We start from the raw sequence: 22797 nt of genomic DNA on the forward strand, positions 1-22797 counted from the left end.
TGTTTTATCATTATTTACAAACCTGTTTAAAACAGTGAGGGATATAGCTTCTTTTTTTTTGCAACATGGCCCTGGTTGATCTCTTCTACTGTGCTGCCACCTGCTGGTAGTTTTTGTAATAATTACCATTGCTTCAACCGTTCTCTTCAGTTCAGATGCTGCATCAAAGCCTTCAGTATGCTCTAGCATTAAAAAAAAAACATTTTTGGGACCATGGTAATATGTAAATTAGAACGTTTTTGGGAGCAAATGAGTTAAACACAGTACAATTATAAACCTTCAAAAGGTCAGCAACATATACAACAATACTCACACTCTCATATATCTGTCCTACACTGTGATACACCAACTCTTTAGCTAAGCAATTGGAACAGCTAAATTACAAACCGTTACAGAAAAAGTACAGACACTGATGAAACAGTATTGCTTAAACTGAGACATCAGCGCAAACATTCACCCGGCCCAGGAGGCTCAGCCTCGATCAAATCCATCAAGCAGAAGGCAACGGTCCAACCCTGAGGCTAGCGAGCTAGCGCCCCCTGGGAGGACAGCGACATGTCCGGCATGACTGACTCCGTCCGTCGTGGGGGGAGGCCGGAGCAAGTGATGCAACTCACGGGCCGCTAATTGAGTACCGCATGACTGATGGCTCTCCGTGGTCGGCAAACAGTCACTTCAGGTATCTGGCTCAAAAATAATGCTGTGTACACTGGTACATAATAATACGACAAAATGGTAAACACACAACAGCCCACGACAGGCACCAAAAAGGTCAACGTGAAAGCAAACGGTCCATGTTGGGAGTGCTGAGGAGTGATGGATTTATGGATTAAGACTGGCTTAGGCTGGACTGTCACATGTTGCTTTGATTGAAGTTGGCAAGCCATCACAAACCGTTGTGATGCATTTGTCTCCCCCCCATCCATATTGGCCAAATCCTCCGTGATGAAAAGTACCCAGCTGACAACCAGCTGTGGCCCGTTACGTCACCGTACACTCGCCTTTTGCTCACAAGAAAAGCTCCCGATGTGCCATTTTCACTCGCTCGCCTTACAGCAGAGCTGGTGAAAGTAATCACACCCTGTACTTAAGTAGTACAGTAAAGATACCGGTACTGGTGGGAAAAAAAGGTTCTGCTAAAAGTAGAAGCGCTGATTGACGCACTGAAAAGCACCCAAGTAAACAAAAATGTTTTTTTTGTTTTTTTTTTACTGTCAATTATATACAATATCCATTTTGATTACTTAAGCAAAAAATATTTAAAAAAATAATAATTTTTAAGTAAAACTGATGATAAAAGAAATACACTTGATAAAACACTCATAATATTTAAAAAATGTGTAATGGAATTCCTATAATACAAAAAAAAATAAAAAATTCCGAATACAAATTGATAATATTCCCCCTAAAATATGTAATACATTAGAAAAAAAGTCACAATTACAGCATGTGATTAGCCTCATATATACAAAGAAAATGTGGAATATGAAAAGAATAAAGGTGTATAGTTATAGTTAAATTTTAATTTTATATATTACAAAAAAATTTGCGATATACGAATCAAGTTACAAGGAAAAGTTGAAATATTATGGGAATACCATCATACATTACCAAGAAAATCTGATAATATTCTGAAAACAAATTGGCAATATTATGAACATGTCATAAATTACAAAAAAAAGTTGCAATATTATGATAATTCCACTATCATATATCATGTAGAAAAGCTTGAAAAATATTGTAATAATAAAGTCGTCATTACAAGAAAAAAGTCACAATATTAACAAATGTGGACTACAAGGAGTCCTCAAGTTATGGTAGAGTTTTGTTCCTACGCTGGCGATTTGTTGGATTTCCCCGTTAAAGTCATTATTTACATCAAAAATATATATGTGCCCGAGCCGGAAGACGCCGGAACCAATATTTCATGTTTTGGCACGGCCATTCATTGCTGACGGACGGCCGAGCGGAGCTAATTCAAGCTTAAACACGGAAATGTGACGCGCCTGATGGCGAGCTAACCGGCTGATGGATGTCCGTTGAACAACACAACTTTAAAATGGCGTGATTACTGTGGGAAATTAACAAAAAAAATACAGATGAGGCACGAGTGCCGGAACATCGAAGCTCTTGGACTCCCTGTATTATGAAAATCCAGTCATCTGTGTGCCTGTTTGCTGAGGGTTTTTTTTCCAAATCCATACTGTGCTCCCCCTTACTGAACTTATTCCGGTTTGAGGGCACTCCCTTTTCCCGTATGTTTTTTCTTTTCATTTGCAGAAACAGGGCGACCCAGCGAACTCTATTTTGTATCCTCTGTTGGTCACACTTGCTTTTCTGTTTCATTAATATGAGAATTCATCATACATTAAACGCGTAAAATCTTATTACAAAGTAATATCACATTTTCCAAGAATAATGTTGTGAATTACAAGAAAAAAAGGCCCTGCATTAAAAAAAATGTGGATTATTATTAAAATCCAATCATAAATGTGCCCTGTTTGCTGAGGTTTTTTTCTTCAAATCCATAATGTGCTCCCTTTACAGGAGGAGCTTAGTCTGTTTTCTGTTTGTTTTTTTCCTGCTATTTTTCCCTCCCATTCCCTTACAATTTTCTTTTCATTTGCGAAAACGGGGTCAATGTTTTTCTAGGTCTACTGGACGGGTTGTGTCTGTTACCCCTTGTAGTAAAATGAGAATTAAGCTATTCTGATTCTAAGAGGAAAAATAAGAGAATAAAGTTGTAAATTACAAGAAAAACTCACTCAAGCTTATTCAGAGAAAATGTGGCTGTTTGAAAAAAATGTAGCAATAGCACAAGAAAATAACTTGTAGTTCAAGTCAAGAGGATGAAGTCAAAATCTTTAGATTAGAGAAGACCTCGACAAAAAGACAATGTGCGATCATCCTAAATCGATTCAAATCAACAGATTCAAACAAAACAGCACGCCGGGTGGAGAAAACGCCGATGAAGGATGAATAATGAAGCAGAAAGCAAACTGTCAAAGTGGTTGACTTGCTGATCTTCAAACCAGGTCGCGAATTCCACGCATCAAAATGACGGAAAGTTCAAATGACTTTACCCACAATCGACTCTCCGTCTCTCCCGCCGCTCAAGCTCAGGCGCACGTACCTTGCAGAGTTTCTGGTAGCGCGGCGAGGAGATCGCCATCCTCTGGAGCCTGTGCAGGAAGACCACCACTTTCTGGAGGGAGGTCCGGACCATGGCCATCATTCTAGGACTGCTACAAGTCTGCAGCAGTCTGGCGCCGGTCCGCATGCTATCACTGCCCTAGCCCGCTCATGGCGCCGCGTCCGCCGTCTCCCTGCCGGACCTGAGCCGAGTCGACGTGATGCGCACGCACGCGCTCGCTCGCTCGCTTACTCACTCACTCACTCACTCACTCACACGGAGCTCAGCATGGCTCTTACTTTCCCATCCGCGCCGACATTCGCAAGCCCGCGCTCGCGCAAACTGGCCGCGACCGAGAAATGTTGAAAAAGTGCAGAGCAGGACAAGAAGACGATCCCCGTTTGAGAGACGAGGACAGCTGTGAGGAGAGCGCAGATGGAGCGAGGAGGGGCGGCAGGTAACGCCTCCTTTGTGCACTCGCTACATCAATGGAGAGAGCGGCGGAGTAATAACGCGCATTATTGTCAACACGCGCGCAAAGAAGGAGGAGGAGGAGTTAGCAGGAGCTTCTTGGAAGCGAAAGTCCCCGTTGGATTTCTGCCTGGCGCTGTCAGAGCGCTCCAACGTGAAACACAAAACTCCCCGTGGAACAATGGCCGACACTGTCATAGATTACGAGGAAAATAAATGAGGAGAGTTAAGTTACATATTGCTAGCAAATGTCATAATATTACCCCCAAAAAAGTCATATATATTCTGAAAAAGAAGTTAAAATGTTACATTGTAAATATTTCAAAAGAAGCTCTTTCGAAAAAACCTTGGGGGATAAAAAGTCAAATTATGATCATAAAATCACAATTTTGAAGACGTAATTTACAAGAAAAAGTATAATATGTGAATACGGTCAAATATTGAGGAAATAGTCGTAATACTCAGAGAAAATGTGGAATAATGAGAATAAAGTTAAGTCACGATACATGTTCTTCATTAAGGACCAAACAATTATTATTATTTTTTTTTACACATTAATACATTACAACATACAAGATTTTGAAGACGTAATTTACAAGAAAAAGTATAATATGAGAATACTGTCAGCGATATGTTCCTCATTAGGGACCAAACAATTAATTGGCCGGCTGATTTATTATTATGGCCAATATTAGCTAATCTAAAATTAGCCCCAAAAAACAAAAACACCGATTTTTTTTTTATCGGCAAGTACCCCCGTCCCTCCCCCCCACCCCTCTTTTTAACTGATTAATTAATTGGAATTTCATTCAGCCAAATATGTGAATAGGCACCAAATAAAACCATCGTTCGGGCCCCTACTCCCTATATCGGAGAAATCTGAAACTAATGCAATCATGAAGTTACAAGACTAAAATGGAATGCTTACAAAGAGTGAAGTTACAATTAAGTCAAAATGTTATGATAATTGAGTTATTTTTACTAGATTGACGTCATTAAGTGACAAAAATGAAGTTACGTTTTAAATTTTGTGAAAAGATTAAAATTACAAGAGACATCAGTTTGAAATGCTCAAGAATAACATCGTAATGTTATTTACAAATGTTGTCATTTTAAAGCAATGAAGTCGTAGATTACCGGAAAAATGTCACATGAGTGAATCTGGATTATTATGAACAAAGTTGTAATTAGAGGTGAGAATCTTTGAATGTCTCACGATTCAATTAGATTCCGATTTTTTCTTTTTTCTTTTTTGCGCGATTCAATTCGGAATCGATTTTCGATTAAGAGCGATTTTTGATTCAAAATGATTTGATTGACAATGATTTTTGCTTCAATCTTTAGATGTGCAAGGAATTGTAATTATCTACTCCAGTCCGACTCGCTAATGCTAATTAGTGCGCTACTCACGGCACTTTTATCACTCAAAAGAACGGCTCCACGCTGCAAAAAAACAACTTTTATTGGAATAACTTGATGACTTGACTTTTTCCTTCAACTCTCTAATGTGGCTACAACTAAACAGTGTATTAGACCGCGTGGAACCACACTGCCCCTCAGTGGCCAAACCGGGTACAACATGAACAGTGCTCCAAATAAAGGCACACACAAACAAAGGCAAGACCGTGTAAAATAATTGAAATAAAATCGATTTTGGGACATTTAAAATCGATTCTGAATCGTACTAAATGAGGATTGTGATTCTTATGAGAATCGATTTTTTGGCACACTCTTAGTTGTAATGTTGTGAAAACTAAGCAAGACATTCCGAAAAATAATTTGCAATGTTACAAAAATATGAGGGGAAAAGTCATGAACTTGAATATTCAAAAGTCGTAAATTACCAAGTCCAAATACTACCAGAAAAAAAAGATGAATAATACTATGAAAAAAAGTCGCAAATTACACAAAAAGTAGTAATATTTCAAGACAATAGAAAAATTATTGAGAATAAAGCCACAATGTTATAAGACGTATGAGAAAAGCCAAATAAAGTTGAAATACTGATCAAAAGGTCCATCAGCGACACCGAGACGTTCCATGTGATCTCAAATTGAGGCCATTTCCACACATCTTATTAACAGGGGCTCGTAAAAGAACAGCAAAGAGGCTGAGCGAGCTTCTCCTGCTGTCCTATTTCATCGGCGCGCGCGCGTCAATGCCACCTCCACGGCGGGATAATTGCCGTAACATTCCGTTCTACGAGCGGCTCAGGCGGCGCGGTGAGGCGCCGTGACGCTCCTGACCCCGAGAGAGGTTGCGTAAGAGTGGCTCAGCGCTTTGAAGTGCAGCTGAAAATTGCGACGGTGAGAGAAAACTGAAAAATAAATAAATAACTAAAAAGTATTTGAAATGAGGCTGAATATGAGAAAAACATAGAAAACAGCAATGCAGTGATTCAGTTTGCAGATTACCGATGAATTTATATCCATCTAAAGCTTTATGTACGTACAAGTATGCTTGTGATTTAAGGTGCAACTATTAATTGATCAAAATGAAATTAATCGGTAATTCTTTTTTGATAAGCGATTATTCCTTTAGAAACCATGTTAAAAATAAAATTCAAGTCCTCCATGAATATTTTTTTCAAAATAAGACATTTGCAACCATTTACAAACATGTTTTTACTTTGGAAATCGATAAAAAAAATAATAATCTGACTAATCTTATTCTTGGGGACCAAATCTGGACTATAAAGCGCACCTGACTATAAGCCGCGCTAGGTAAATTTGGAGAATTCTAATGTTACACATATAAGCCGCAGGTGTTTGAATGTTCCCGCGACTTTCTTTTCCATAATGAAATTGTCAGACTCTCATTCTGTCGATCCTACTGTATTTGGGCTCACTTGGTTTGTTTAGCTCTGCCTGACGCTCTTGCGCTTCCTTTATAGTGCGCCCCCTTGTGATCTGATAGATAAGCCGCACCTTTGTATTAGCCGCAGGGTCGAATGCAAGTGAAAAAAGGAGCGGCTTATAGTCCAGAAATTACTGTAAACATGTACATTTTCTGCTCTCTACACCTTCTGGTTTTGTTTGAAATTCAAACTCTGCTTAAGTAAAACAAAATTAAATTTTTACATATTTAGAAATTTGGGAAAACTTTATTTACAGTGCAAAACCATAAGGAACTGTTTATTTAAGTTTTTACTGAACTTTTTAATTTATGCTAATGACTCTGGGTTCCTAAACTGTTTGTTTGAATTTTAAAACAAAGACGCCAATTGACTAAGATTAACTCATATAAATACGTTCTATTTTAAATATATATAAATGTCCCCAAAACATGTTTAGATGCAGCCTCTAAACTGAAAATAACGGTAGTTATTACAAACATGGCCAGCAGGTGGCAGTAGAATATAAGAGATCAACTAGGGCCATGTTGCAAAAAAGATGATTTTACGACAGATTTGTGAATAATAATGAAACTTAGCTATGTTCTGATGCTTATTGCTGCAAAACGGAAACAGATAGAAATATACTTTTTTTCCTGATGAAAGAAGACACTTTAATCTATCAGTCATGTTTTTATAGCAATAAAACACAATAGTCTTTGGGCCTTGCAAAATCAGTCAAAATCCAGTAAACCAGTCGGGAGCGAAGGGGGTTGCTTCAGAAAATAGCTGGGAGTGAATGAGTAATAAAAATAAAAAGAATATATGTTGAAAAAAATAATCCACAAAGTTAAGAGTTGGACTTTGTATTTAATTTTAACGCTAATATTTTTTCCCTTTTAGTGAAAATGAATATAGCTCCAAATTTCGGTTAATTAATCGACAAAATAACAGATTATTAAATTAATTGTCAGTACAGATCTACTTTTGATTTACTTACATGGGAAGAGGAAAAAAATTGCATATTAAATCGCAAATCGCAATATCGGATAACTGCAAACTAAATAACAAAGCTTCCAAATTAAATATACAAATTTCCATCGTAACCATCCACATTCAGTGAGGGCAAGGCAAATATTTGACACCAACAACACAGGCTGCTTTCGTAATTATTACACACACATACACATGTATAGACAGCGGTAGAGGGATTATGCTAAGCTTTGCGGAAGAAGAGTGTTTAGAGGAGGTTTCATGTGCCACACAAGCCATTTCAGTCAAAGCACAGTATTGACTTGCAGGGAATTACAACAGACTGTTTTGTTGTCACTTATTGTTAATACCATTGATGGTATCAGATGAGTATCTGCGCGACAAAACGACAAAACCTGTGGTCAAAAAGGAAAAAGGTGGGTCGTAAATGTGCTCACAAAAAAAAAAAAAAAAAAGTACTTTCCGATTTCACCAAATGACTTTTAACACTTGAACGCCATCCATCAATCTCAAGTGCGGCAGAGATAGAAACAGAGACGGCGTGGCTTTAATTAAGGCAATATGTCAGGGGGGCCTCAGGGGGGGCCTCAGGGGTGCGGCGCAAGTCCTGCTTTTGCTCGAGACATCGACACACACCCGTAATAGGCATGGATGTCATACTAATTTGGGAGCTTTGAATGATTTAGTAGAACTCTTCTTTTCCCGGGTAGGAATGATTGAGAAGAATTTGACTTTCCTAGCTCATCAGTTCAGCACTCGTATTAATCGTTCTTTGCAGAGGATAAAGAACATATGACTTCCATATTGTTATTTGTCTGTGTCCGTATGCTTTGCACTGCTAATGGAGGACGACTGAGATAATCACTCCCACCTGTGCAATCCCCCCCCCCTTCCACACACACACACACACACACACACACACACACACACACACACACACACACACACACACACACACACACACACACACACACACACACAGCTCCTACCTCCAGCTGTCGTCTGAGCTCCTTGACGCGGACAGAGTCCTGTGACAAGTCCTCCCTGTGGGAGGCGTCGGCCAGCACGTTGACGGTGGTCTCCGCCTCCTGGAGCCACTTGAGGAAGGCTTCCAGCTCCCTGAGGGACACCTGCAGGCCCTTCAGCTCGCCGTCCAGCTGCCCGTGGCGGTCGTTCGCCCTGCGCGGACCAAAAGGATTCAAATGTCTTTGTCCATTCTTATTACAGTGGTGCTTTGAGATACAAGTTTTATTTGTTCCCAAAATACTATACCATTTCAAATAGGGGTGGACCAGCCAATAGAAATTTTGTGTTTGCCTCCTGGGCCGATCATCCCCCCACCCCCCCCAGTCCGTTCATTATATCAAATCATCTTTTCCCATTGAAATGGATGGAAGTTTCGTTAATCTGTTCTACTAATCTCCCAAATAAACACAGCAAAAAAATACTCAAAAGCACTCTACAATATTCCACTCTATAAAAATCACACACACTAATGAAATAATTAAATGAATGTAAATAATTGAACAGTATGTTGTCACTTTTTTAACTTTGATGAGCTTTGTACTGCGTCTTCTGGTTTACACTGATTTACACTTAAAATCACATTTAAAATCAACTCCAAAGGCTGAGGTATTAAATTAATTACCAAAAACGAGTACATTTTCATCTGGACCACTGAGTCTGTAATAAAGTTTATTATACTAATTATAGTTCGTTTCAGTTAGTTTTGAAAGTGTAAAATGTCATCTCAGTTAGTTTACTTTTTTTTTTTTTTATAAGTATTTAAAAAACAAAAACGATTACTCGATTTAAAAGAGCTGTCGATTAATTTGATAATAGATTACTTGTCGATTCATTGATTAATTTTGGCAGCTCTATCCAAATGCTGCATGTTAAGAGAGTTGAGAGTTCACTGCCAGCATTTTTTTTTTTGCTTGCCAAAAATTTGCACTCATATTTCAAGGCACCACAATATTCTTTTTATTACATTCTAATGAATAGATTTACAGCTAGAAAGTTACAGCTGATTAATACATCGCAGTCACAGTATGGATTGTAGTTAAAAACAAACAGTGATGCATGATGCCCAATTTAATCGTGATTAATCACAATCCGCCCATCACAAAATCAATTCTTGGAAATGTCAACAATTAAATAACGCCTTAGTTGTTGCTTGATGTCTCCGTCTATATTATTTGGCCAATAATAATAATGTAGTTCAAAACCAATTGAATTCACTTTACAGGATCTTCAATTAATTAGTAGCTGTCCACTACAGTGACTAGTGTGTGGCCTCGGATGAGATGACACATTCGTGTCCACTGTCGATACTGACAACGATGATATCATTCACGGAGACTAAAAAAAAAAAAAGGATTGGAATTGAGGCCCACTAGAGATGTCCTGCAATGCATTTAACAGCCTGTTAAAATATGTGATGCTTGAAAAGTAATACAACCGCGTGGTTGTCATTATTCATGCCTGAACGGATTATTTATTTATTTATTTATTTTAAACATGCGAGGCACCTGTTGTTGAGGTTGTTCCAGGCGGCGTTATGCGCATCGGTGACTTCCTTCACCCGCCGGGTGTCGTCGGTGGCGTACTCGCGCAGAAGATGACCGGACAGCTCGTTGAAGGCCGCCACCGCAGCTTGGCCTCGATTTAGCTCTTGCAAAAAATCCTGCGTGGACATAAACGTCAGGAAATATGACACCGCGCTGAAGGAGGTGGCGCACTTTGTGCATTCTTTGCTAAAAATAAGAATAGTCTAGTGGTTTAAATAACATTCGCCTCGTCTTAACTGTGATTAGTCACCATTATGACCAAACACAAAGCGACACATCGACTTCACTGCTCTCAGACGCCCTCTAGTGTTCGTCCCACGCAGTGCGTCAGAGCCTCTCGCGAGGCACGATTTGTCATCATCCCGCATGAAGATGATGGTTGATGTGGGTTCACTGATGCTAGTAAGCCTCAAAAGGATACTGCACGGAGGTGATTCATTCCCCATCTTGCACTTTTAATCACGCTTTGAAATGCACTGGTAATTAAAGCTGCGAGCGGCAAATGAGCGGGCCCTCGCACCCCCCACGCCTGTCTGGAAACTCAAATGTTTCAAAACTTTGGCGTCATCTATCTGTCTAGTAGGGGTGTGAATTGGCTAGTACCTGGCGATTCATAGGTCACGATTCGATTCGATTAATCCCGATACGAATCGATAAATTTATTATTGCAATTTTTTTTTAACTCTAATTTAGAAAATACTAATCAGTAAACTTGTACATGTACACTGTCAGATTTGTATGAAAATGTATTTATCTGAAAATTCTGGCTTATAACTGAGCCACTGCATTTAACAAACGGGTTGCAGTCTGTTTCATGTTTGAACAGCACTGAAATCAAATATTACGGCTTAATGTTCCATTAATATAACATTCTTCCATGCTTAATGTGTGAATCCTAACCCTAAGTAAGACGTTTTGTTGAATATTCCCATAAAAAGTTGATGTTTAAAAATCGATTCGGCCGCATATTGAATCGATTCGAGAATTGCGCGTTGTAATATCGCGATATATTGCCGAATTGATTTTTCCTAACACCCCTACTGTCTAGTATACGTGGTTCAAATTTGGGAGCAGTTTGAGGTTAAAGTAACCATGACAATCGACAAAATTACCCTAACATGGAAGCTTTGTATGGAGGACCAAAACTGCCAAAATTAAATAATAATATTTATTTTTGCATGTATTTTTATATATATTATATGTATATATATATATCATATATATATATAAATAAAAAAACATTTGAATTCTATTTATTTATTTTCACATTTTGTCATGTATTAATTTTGAATTTTGGCAGTTTTGGTCCTCCCTAGCTTTGAGCCAATGTGGTAAATTGAATGTGTTTTTTTGGGCATGGGTTCTTGAGACGTTGGTTGGTAAGGAAAACTGTCTCCGGGAGATCCATTTTCAAAGAAATTCTACTGTTGGTCTGTTACCTTGCTGTCAGCTAGCTGAATGGTCAGAGGGTCTCTGGACTCTCTTGACTGCTGCAGCATGTTGTGGAACCATCCTTCCTTATGTCCAATCAGAGCCTGCACCTCCCGCCGCTGACCCTCCCACTGGTCGCTGTGGCCGATCATGTTGTCCAGCTGCTGGAGTCGCGCCGCCACGCCGTGCTGCGTGTTGTCCCACTGGTTGCGCACTCTCTCCACTGGCGACATGATGGGAAGGAAAATGTTTTGAAAAATGTAGACTAAATTGCACGGGTGATGCTAGTCGAACAACACACACGTTTCTCCGTGATGGATGTGCGCACATCCAGGTTGGACGTCTTGTTTTTGATGTTTTGCGCAAGGGTGAAAATGTCCTCCAGCTGAGGATGACGTTGCTCCAGGTCGCTTTTGGTCACCTGGAAGGATGAAACAAACATACGCACAGCTTGAATGAATAAATGTGTTGCTCCGAAAATTAAATAACAATAAAGATAAAGTAAAACTAAAAACTAAAAACTAAAAAAATCTATTATAATTAAACAAATAAAAATATACACATTTAAAAAAATTAACAAACTAAGTAATAACATTTCATAAGAAATAAATATATTATTTAAAAATATATAAATAGTTATTTAATTGCATTTAAAAAAACAAAACCATCAATAACAAATGAAATTATAAAAACATATAAATAAAATATTAAAAGAAAAATAATTGTAAAAATGCAATTAAAAATAAATACGTTACCAAAGCTGACATGAGAGCAATTATGAAGAAAAAAATTACTAACCCCCCCAAAAAAAAATCTAAATGGAAAAAAAAATGTAACAGGTAAACAATGTCAAAAACTGGAGAAAAAAATGAAAATAAGCAAACAATTTATCAAAGTTTTAAATAAAAAATATATACAAGTAAAAGCTCAAAAGAAAATTATTAAAAAACAATAAATAAATAAGTTACCAAAACAGACATGAGAGCATTTATAAAGAAAAAAAATACTAAAGCCTTACCACCACCCCAAAAAAAAAATCTAAATGGAAAAAAAAGTATGAAAACAATGTCAAAAACTGAAAATAAGCAAACAGTTTATTAAAGTTTGAATTAAAAACATAAATAAAAGCTCAAAAGAGAATGAATAAAAAACAAATGGGTGAAAATAGATAAATAAACACCCAATGATTAAAAAATCAAATTGAAAAAAGAAAAGGAACAAAAATGAAAATAGTAAAAATGCATTTTTTTTTTTAATGTCCAAAAGTCAGTAAAAATACTACATAAAAAGCTGCTAAATCATGAAGAAAATATAAACAAACAAACAAGATTAAAGAAGACGAAACAAATGCTGCTGTCACCTGAAGGCGCGCCATGGTGGTCCTGATCTCCTCTATATCGCCCACCGTGACGATGTTGGACTTGAGCATCTGCGTGATGAGGACCAGCCAGTCGGCCAGCTCGGTGGCCGTCTCGTTGAGGTCGGTGGGCGCCACCGAGTCGGGCGTGTGCGGGGTCTGGTGACGGGGGTCCTCGCTCGCCAGGCTGGCCATCTGGACGGCTGAGGGCACTGAAGACATTGCGACTGAAACGGAGGACACAATCAACACAACGTTAGAAGGTTGATAATCACTGCGAGCGCTATGCTAATTTACGTTAGCCCACTAATGGAGTTTCGCTTAATGTTAGCATGAAAAGTTTTAATTGTGTTTTAATCAGTTTAAATGCGCTGTCCCAGGGCGTGGGAGCAAAACAAATCATTTTTCATTTTCACATAAGACGGGGATGGGACTGGAATATTTGCCCCTTAAGATATCCAAGGGTTCACTGTAAAGAAAAATGATAGCACGAATATTAAAGTTGTTCTTGAACGTAAGCGCCAAATGGTGATGAATGATGCTCTGCGGCGACAGCAGCTGATTTGTAATTTCAGCACACGCTTTTCATGCTGGAAAATTAAAGCACGCCTTCTCCCCAGTACTAAATGGTTGTGTTTCTCATATGCTGCTGATGATTCATGGGACGCAAATGCGTTGCATAATGCAGTGTGTAATAATGAAAACGTGGAATCTCTAAAACGGCTGGCTTGAAGTCGAACAAATTATTATAAATAGACATTTAAAAAGTGTAGTTGGGTAAAATGTTGAATAAGTTATATTAAAAAAATAAGGTTGAATGCAAAAAATTATTAATAAATAATGTAAACATTAAAAATAGTCTTTATTTACGACAAACAGCACTGTATTGTCTAAAACCTTAATAAAACTATTGAAAGAGAATGTAATGAAACAAACTTGTAATTAAAGTGTAATTATTGTATGTACTGTAGAATGAGTGTGCTGGATGTGTGCTATAAAAGGGGTGTGGCTTAGGAACTGGAGTCTGATTGGCCGTTTCCTCCGCATGTGAGCGTGAGCTGTAGCCTACAGCAGCTCCTTGTGAATGTTCTCATTTTGTATTTTTGGCTCACAACAAAAAGAGAAAAAAAAATGGATTAAGCGGCGTCTTAAAAAAAAATCATTGCAGCACTCGTGACCATTAATAATGTTAAAAAATTCAAATGAAAGATTTCACAGATTCTTTCCCACTGCAAGTTGTGTAAAAACAAGAATGCCGTTCACCAAGTTGCTGATGCTCCACAACACGAGTGTTGTGCAGCGTCCACGGGGAGACGTGCGCCTGCAGAGACTCCCTCAGTCGACCATCCAGAACTTTCCAATCGGCCGCCAGCTGCTCCACCTTGCTCTGCGTGCGCGCCATGAAACATTCAAAAGGGTGAGATGAGGAACAGCGGTTTAATAAAACAGCCAATTAAGTCGCAATCAGTTCCAGGAGAGAAAATGACCCGCTGCAATACGATGTAATTACACAGTATTGTGAATCTAGGAGGGATTATTGAATAAATCGGCGGCGGGAACCTTTTCATGAGGGGACAGCTGCTGGCGTCTCTGCAGCTCAATGGAGTGGGCCAGAAGGTCCTCCAGGTCCTTCTTCCTGTCTTTCATGGAGACGTCCAAAGCCTGAGATCAATCAAAGAGGGTTCAAGGGATGGCTCTTGGTGTGGTTCATCGTTTACTAATATCAAACAATAATGCCAGTGAGTATTGTTATATGTTGTGTTTGTATGTGTTGCTGCTGCAGTTTGAATGTGCGCATTTACCATAACATCTAAACTAATACTGTTCTGTTCTGTTAGCCTGTCTATAACATTTCACATTATATGCTAGCATTAAGCTCGCACGGTTTGGTTGACCTTATTGGTGTTTAACTCTTTGACTGCCATAAACGTTATAAAACGTTTAGCATAAACCTAGGGAAGGGCGCCGAGGACGTTAAAAGACGTCCCCTATGTTTTTTTTTTTTTTTTTCAAAAACGGGTGCAGGAAAGCCTTGGGCAGCTGTGCTGAAAGAATCAGGCTGATCTGATTAGTCAAAGACTCGTTTTGGCCCCTAGAGGGCAGCGATGACTCTCTTTGCACAAGGTTGGATGGGCCGCCCACCGTGGGCGTCAGTAGAAGACGTGAGGCGGAGCTAGAGTGTTGAGGAGACAATGGCTGATCCAAGCCACAATGGCTTGACCAAGCAACCGGTTACAAGCAGCTCAGCTTGAGCATTTTTTTCAAAGACGGAAAGCATCAATCAATACTAAAAAGCGCATTGATGTCAACGATGATGATGACAACGAGCTCTACGCCAAAGTTGGAAGCTTTGGCCTGTTACTATCACGTAGTAAGCCTCACCGGCTACGCGCGGCTAGCGCGGCTAGCGCTGCTAAGGCCGGAAAACGCGCACAATAGCCGGCCGGGTACTTCTGCACAAGCGGACATTCGATCGGGCGATGGAGAGTAGTCGAAAAGCATCGACCAATGCACATTGATGATGATGATGATGGTCAACCTCGCCGGAGTTGGAAGCTATACGCGGCCGTTATTCTCTCGTCATAAAGCCTCACCGGCTAGCGCTGCTAACGCCGGAAAACGCGGAGCTGCACAAGCGGACATTCGATCGGACAATGAAGAGTACCCCGAGTCCAATGCATATTCATCGGAGGAGCGGGTACAGTCTGATCACGGAGAAGACACTGTTTCTGGACTACGATGCCACCATGAATGGAGTGGATAAAATGGATCAGAACATCTCCTACCAACCCGGTATAGCAACTGAAGGACACGGGGAAGCGAGACGTAACACCACCGTAACGTAACCGTAGCATGATCCTGATATTAGACTTGATGACACACTGCAGTATATACTTGCTATTCCCCGGAAAAAAACGGCCGGCAAGAAAGTGGCGCACGCGAAGAGGCAATCTTGTGCAAATGCTGTTGCGTCTCCTTGCACGCAGGAGAGTGTTACAAAAAGAAAAACTGTCGTTGAAACATCCACATATTTGTAAATAGCACCACAGTTGCACACATTTGTAAATAGTTTGCCAAATTGTTGTCAAATTGTTACACTGTTGAATGTAAATAAACGTATTTTGCTATCAAAAAACACTTTTTCATTCTTGGTGGTAGTGTTTTATAGAAGTAAAGCACTATTTAGGTGTTTGTGGCATCATTCATGGACAAAAAGAAGTGTCAAATTCACTAGAATGCATGAAATAATATCGTTTCACTAAAAGCTTGATTTCTCCGTATTTTGGTCCAACACAGGCGAAATTGGGTCAAACTAACCATTTTCTATTGTTGATTACTAAAGAACGGAATAAGGTAGAAACAAACTCTTTTTTTCTGATGAAAGATGAAAGTCCAATCTTTCATTTGGTAGTACGTGTGTTTCCATAGTCCAAACAGAACATTTTCTGTGGACCTTGAAAATCAGTCAAAATGCTTAAATCGGCTGGCACTGGCGGCATCCCTTTTCTGAAAACGTCTGGCAGTCAAAGAGTTAATTCTCTTTTGGGTGTCCGTTTTTAAAGTTTTGAGAGATTTTTTGCAAGTGAGAGATTCCTTTTTTCCCGTTTACTCAAAGTGATATTATATGGCAGTCTTTCATTTCTTGCTTTTGATTGACTGCCAGAGCGGCCAAGACCGTCTTAAAAAAACGGACTTTTTAAAAATGTTACTTAAAAAAAAAAAAGTTAAATAAAAAAATTAACAATTTTATATATATATATATATATATATATATATATATATATATATATAATGAGTACCCGGCGATTCGATTCGTATCACGATTCATAGGTCACGATTCGATACAAATCTATTAATTGATTATTGCGATTTATTTTAAAAAACAATTCAACTTTAGAAAATACTAATCAGTAAACTTGTACATGTACACTGTAAGGTTTGTATGAAAATGCATTTATTTATCTGAAAATTCAGGCTTATAACTGAGCCACTGCATTTAACAAACGAGTTGCAGTCTGTTTCATGTTTGAACAGCCCTGAAATCAAATATTAAAGGCTTAATGTTCCATTAATATAACATTCTTCCATGCTTAATGTGTGAATCCTAACCCTAAGTAAGACGTTTTGTTGAATATTCCCATAAAAAAATTGATGTTTAAAAATCTATTCGGCCGCATGTCGAATCGATTTGAGAATTGCGCGCTGTAATATCGCGAATCGATTTTTTCTAACACCCCTAATATATATATACACACACACACACACACCACCGTATATGGTACCTGCGCTTGGCCTGGACTCAAGCCTCGGTTTGTGATGGTCTGGTGCGTGATGACAACCCAGTCGGTGAGCCGGTTCATTTTGTCGCGGAAGTGGGCGTGACTCTGCAGGTTGGCTTCCACCTGCCCCACCTTGTCCAACAACTCGTGGGTTACCTGCAGTTTGAGATTGAAAAGAGGAATAATTGATGACGTGAGAGAAGAAGAATATAGATTAACATTTCATCATTGTGGTTACATCATCTTCCCAAAGTGTTTCTCAAAAGTCTTAGAGCCATGAGTGATTTAATAAAAGCGGAAATGTGTCGGCATGCACTTAACTTTGTGGCTGACCAGTTCCTTCTGCATTGAAGCATTACAGTGATTAATTTTGAAAGGCGTATTTAAAATGTATCAAACCTAATTATTTTACTTGTATTGTCTAAAAAAAAAAGAAAAAAAGAAGTGAGTTATGAGGTGGAGTTTTACAACAGACAATTGCACGATCGAGAGAGTTAATAGATTTGCTTTCAAGCTATTTTCATCACTTTAAATTGATTAATAATGCACAAAAAGAACAGGCAACGTTGGGAGTGACCACTCATTGTGTGAAGAAATATTAAAATAGTCATATTTGGGCATACAAGGTTTCCATCCGACAGAGTTCAAAATAGCTATTTGGCACAAAGATGCCGCAAGATGGCGTCAAGGCACTATTTTTATTTTAGACAAATCTTTGGCGCCATCTTCTGGCATTTTAGGGTGCCTCTGAAAGAACAAAAAAATTTTTGAATAGGCAAGATTTTCAGCAGATAACGGAGAATCGAAGAATATTAGGCTTGGTCTTAAAATAAAATCTAAAATGAATTTTCCCATTTGCTCATAGAAAAAAACTGCTAATTAGTTGCACTAATATATTTGACGTGCTGCACCTAATGCACCGTAATATTACAGTACATCCCACCTTGCTCCAGTTGAGGTTGATGGCCCGCAGTTTGCCCACGTGGTGGTCTCTGCTCTGCGGACTCACGGCGGGACTGGCCAGGATCTGCGGGGCATGTTTGTTGAGCCAGCCGAGGTGTTCATTCTGCGCGTCCATCTCCATTGCCAAGGCCTGGGAGGGAAGACACTCGGGTCGTTTATCTCATCAAGCGCTATTGATCTCAGGAAAGGTAATCACGTTGGCCTCAGTGGAACAAATGGTGAAGGAAAAACCTGGGCTGAAACGCTTGTCAGTTAGAGAAAGAAAAAAAAAAGGATAGTGGCTTTTGCTCCAATAGACACCCTGCTTCAATTAGTCGACCATCTCCGGAATTGAAAAACACCTTGTGCATTACTGTACAGTTTAGTTTTGTATATATATATAAATAAATAATCGTGTGCCTACTTTGAGTTCTCTAAGGTTCTGGTCAGTGGAGGAGACAGGAAGCGTGACGAAGGCGTTTTCCGCCTGCTGCAGCCATGAAGACAAATCCTCGCTTCGCCTCATCAGGTCCGCCAGGGCTGGATCCCCTGCAGCCAGCCTGCACGTGCACAAGCAGACACACATTATTTACCCAGATTAGGATCTCTATTTCCCCCCAGGTTGCCGACTTAATCCTGAAATTTACATTTAAATTGCCATTGGCAACTAATTGACCGCACCGATAAGGAAACAAAGAGGATGGGCAGGAAGTGCTGACCTCGATGCTGTACTAACACTGGAAATTTGAAACTTCGAATCGTAATCCAGTTACGGAAATGATGGCGTTACAAGTATATAATCGCCATCACGTCTCTTCATCGACATCAAATCCACAACGACTCCATGAATACCTGCGCTGTCGGTCCACGACCTGGCGGTTCACAGCCTTCCAGCGCTGACTCAGGGCATGGAGCTTCTCTTCCAGCAGAGGGCCGTCTGGAGACGACAACTGGCTGGTGATGCGCTCTCCTGTGCGGGTAAGATCGGCCAGGGTGGCCTGGTGGCTTGCAAGGCCTTCCTCTAAATCCTGAGGGAAGAAAAAGACACATTCCAAACTGATTCCTACATATAGATGTCCCTGTAAAGTGAAAATTAAAGCCTGAAGCGCGTGCACTCACAGCTGACAATGAGGCGCTCTAAAGCATTTCATAAATACCAAGTCAAAGTCAAGTCGTTTATAGACTTTAGCCAAGCAAGCCCAAGATCAAAAATCGGGCTCTGGCTCCCGTGCCCCTGCTAATTGGTGTCACTTAATCCCCTCGCTCCATCTTAAAATCTGTGAAAATGCGTGTAAACAACTTGTGTAGCTCAAGCTTTACAAACCACACAAAGACGCCGTCTCATCTTCTCTTGTGCATAATGAATTTGAATCGATTGTAGTTGTTTGTTTAATAGACGCAGTATAGAAACAACACGGCTCCACAGGGAATGGAGTTGAATTATCAAAGAGCGGCAAATAATTCAAACAGTAATGGCATATCTTGGGGATAACGATCATGCTTTGAACTCCTATTAAATGAGAATTCATCACACCGGGTGTACTGTATGTAATTTAGGATTTGTCTAGGTCATCCAAAAATAGGCAAACAAATGATATAATTAAAAGAAAATAACAGAACAACAGATAACCGGCAGGGGATTTTCCCACTAAATTTGATCGTTTCTTAAACTCTCAGGAAGACTCCAAGCAGTCTATTTGTTCAATTTTTACACCAATTTAAAGATGACTGTGAAATGTACTGTAACACTGACCCGAAATACACAATAATTCTGCCTATTCAAAAATGTGGAACACATTTAGGGAGGAATTTTATTTTTTTTATTTAACTTCATGCATAATGCTGTCTTCATGTTACTGTGTTCACAAGAACGGAAAACGAGCCACTGACCTCCTGGTGACGCCGTGCTGAGTCCAAGTCCAACTGTCCCTCAGGACCAACGCCGTCCGGCAGCAGCCTCTCGGTGTCGGTCAGCCACTGGCTCATGTCATTCATGTCGCAGTGGAACTGCCTCCACTCCTCAATGGCGCGGTCAAAGCTCCTGCACAACCAAAATACTTGACTTTACTTGCCGTGACGGTTTAACAGAGAGCCAGACAAGTATGAGTGAATTTAAGGGGAAGCCAACCCCCCCAAAAAATTCTTGACAATAATATGGTCTAAATACAATATTTTGTTTTCTGTGTTAGTGGAAAATGAGTTAAGCAGTAAAATCCGGCACCATTTTGTCACTTGCTGTCGAGTGACAATGACATCATAGTTGCTCAGGTAACGACCAATCACATCTTAGCTTCAGAAAACAGGTGCACTGTGATTGGTCGTTGCCTGAGCCCTGCGCAATAGTGATATCATCTTAAGTCGACCGCAAGTGGCAAAATGGCCGCCACCTGAGACGGATAAAAATGGCTGGATTTTGCTGCATAATTCATATTCCACAAATGCAATATTCATCAAAATGTCATGTTTAGACTAGTGAGGCCACATATATTATTGTAAAGAAATGTTTAAGGTTGACTGCCCCTTTAAAGGTGAAACAGCTTTACTCATCATTAACTATATATTATTTATGTAGCTAAACTTAAATAAATATGAATATACTTCAAAATATTTGTACTTTATTATAAATCATATATGTCTGGAGAACATTTTAAAGAACATTTCAAATCCACTTACAAATAAGGAAATGTCACTAAACTCCTGTTGTAGAGCCGAAGAAAAATTTGCATGTTGAATAAATCAACAGGAGGCTTGAACTGCCCGACAGAAGAAAACATTTTTCTAAGGTGCTGATGGACCATATGAGTTTTATTTCCTGTAGTGCAGCAAATGTAATCTGTTAAAAGGGAGCACTGAGGAAATGAGTTTTGGATGAGTAACCTGATGCAATGAACTCCATTTGTTTGGCTTTTAATGATGCCCCCAAGTTTGTGTGATTACTGTGAGATCACCTTCTTGGTTTATCTAATAGTATTCCAGAAAATAGTTTGCATTGCAATCGATTTCTTATGTTAGCGAGGTGGCAAATGCAAAAAAATAAAAAATAAATAACATTTACTCTATCTATCTATCCATCCAATCCACCCATCTATCTACCTTGCTACCTATCTAGCTAGCAAGCGAGCGACCTATGTAGCTAGCTGCTAGCAAGCGAGCGACCTATGTAGCTAGCTGCTAGCAAGCGAGCGACCTATGTAGCTAGCTGCTAGCAAGCGAGCGACCTATGTAGCTAGCTGCTAGCAAGCGAGCGACCTATCTACTTGCCTGCCCGCCCGCCCGTCCGTCCGTCCTTTTCCAATGTATTTATTTAGCACAATTTAAAAACAGTGCAAGGAGGGAATGAAGCTGAAATGGCTTATACAAGATTCTACTCCATACTCAAAGGGTCATATCAAATTTAAACAAAAAAATCGAGACCTATCGATCCATCCATCCATCTACCTAAAATTTAATATTTCATTGTTGCTCACCCTTTACGCTGGTTATACATGCGGTTGAGGCGGTCCCACTCGGCGTTGAGTTGCGTGAGAGCGTCCTCAGTCTGGGAGACCTCAGCGGGCGACGCGTGCTGGATGACGTCCGGCTGGCGCTCGTGGATTTCGGCCACCCGCTCGCCCAGCCGCTCCAGGTTTTCGCTGATGGTCTGAAGGAAAGGAAATGAATGACAAGCGCACCGGGGGTTAACGGTGATGTCATAGAATCAACACATAACAAATTAAATTGAAATTCATAGTTAAGTGTGACGGACCGTGAGCGTGTCCTCCTGGCTGGAGAAGTCTTCGTAGAGCCCCCCGCTGAGCTCGGAGGAGTTGAGCAGCAGCTCGTTGTCGGCCATGGCCAGCAGCAGTTTGTTGACATCCAGGAGGTAGCCCGACGGGCTGCGTGAAGAAATGCGGCCGCGGTCCACCACGGACTGCGCATCCTGCATCGCACGCACATAAACAAATAAAACAATTACAGTGGCATATAGCCAGCATCAAAAATGTCCTTTTCCTTTGCTGTAAAAACTATAAAGAAAAAAACACAGCAAGCTATAAGTGGACTGATTTAAAGCAAAATATGACTGAGGATGTGTTTGAACCAATCCTTAAGAGCAGTTAAGACGTCTCAAACTCTCAGTGAACAGTATAGCCATATGTCCGTCTGATACTGCCCCAAGTGGCCAAGGAAGATACAACAGAAAGAGCAGCACGATGACTATTCAATAGATGAAGTGTGACAAAACCGGTTTTAATTCTTTTTCATTCGATTTAATTATGTCATTACTTATTTCAAGGCACTACGATATTTCTGTTTCGATTTCTGGGGGTAGTTAATATTTTATGAAAAGAAACACCGTAACAGCAAGTGGGTCACGCTGAACTTTAACAAAAGCGGTCAAACTGAGCTCTCACCTGAGGCGGAATGTCTCTTATCTGCTGCGTGATCATATGGGAAGACGATTCTACGTCGAGCTGCCTGCTTCTCAGCACCCTCAACTCCTAAAAAACCCAAACACACCAATTAACAGCAGTACAAATGGTGAGATCTAAAAAAAATAAAAAAAATAAACTGTATGTGTCTAACCCTGTGTGAAGAGTACTGGTTCTGGAGCCGGACAAGCAGGATCTTCAGTTCCTCCCTCTGGACCTCGTCAGACGTTTGCTGGAGCAGATCTTCTCCTCGTCTCAGCAGGTTTTCTACGCTGGCTTTCTCCTCATCCATCTGGACACCAGGCAAGCCAGGAGAAGAAAACATTTTTGCATAAGCAGCCGAGAGAACAAAGAGAAGAGACTTATCATTCCAAGCCA

At 39.9% G+C, this 22797-nt stretch overlaps 1 protein-coding gene across 5 annotated transcripts in view; it reads right to left on the reverse strand.

Annotated features, from left to right (window-relative positions):
• Nucleotides 1–22797, reverse strand: part of utrn (utrophin) — a 156049-nt gene that overhangs the window by 88900 nt on the left and 44352 nt on the right. For all 5 annotated transcript variants that reach the window (XM_086061753.1, XM_086061751.1, XM_086061752.1 and 2 more), the window contains 16 exons: nucleotides 22574–22711; nucleotides 22402–22488; nucleotides 21756–21929; nucleotides 21478–21650; nucleotides 19901–20051; nucleotides 18863–19038; nucleotides 18435–18570; nucleotides 18012–18161; nucleotides 17072–17224; nucleotides 14349–14450; nucleotides 14052–14175; nucleotides 12792–13015; nucleotides 11735–11852; nucleotides 11440–11654; nucleotides 9962–10116; nucleotides 8420–8609 (listed from right to left, as the gene is read on the reverse strand). In XM_086061753.1, the coding sequence (XP_085917879.1) occupies nucleotides 8420–8609; nucleotides 9962–10116; nucleotides 11440–11654; nucleotides 11735–11852; nucleotides 12792–13015; nucleotides 14052–14175; nucleotides 14349–14450; nucleotides 17072–17224; nucleotides 18012–18161; nucleotides 18435–18570; nucleotides 18863–19038; nucleotides 19901–20051; nucleotides 21478–21650; nucleotides 21756–21929; nucleotides 22402–22488; nucleotides 22574–22711 (2466 nt within the window). The remainder of the gene's footprint in view (nucleotides 1–8419; nucleotides 8610–9961; nucleotides 10117–11439; nucleotides 11655–11734; nucleotides 11853–12791; nucleotides 13016–14051; nucleotides 14176–14348; nucleotides 14451–17071; nucleotides 17225–18011; nucleotides 18162–18434; nucleotides 18571–18862; nucleotides 19039–19900; nucleotides 20052–21477; nucleotides 21651–21755; nucleotides 21930–22401; nucleotides 22489–22573; nucleotides 22712–22797) is intronic.

Source organism: Leptonotus elevatus, chromosome 18 (assembly GCF_054856555.1).
Source record: "Leptonotus elevatus isolate MCC_2025b chromosome 18, RoL_Lele_1.0, whole genome shotgun sequence".
Taxonomy (NCBI): domain Eukaryota; kingdom Metazoa; phylum Chordata; class Actinopteri; order Syngnathiformes; family Syngnathidae; genus Leptonotus; species Leptonotus elevatus.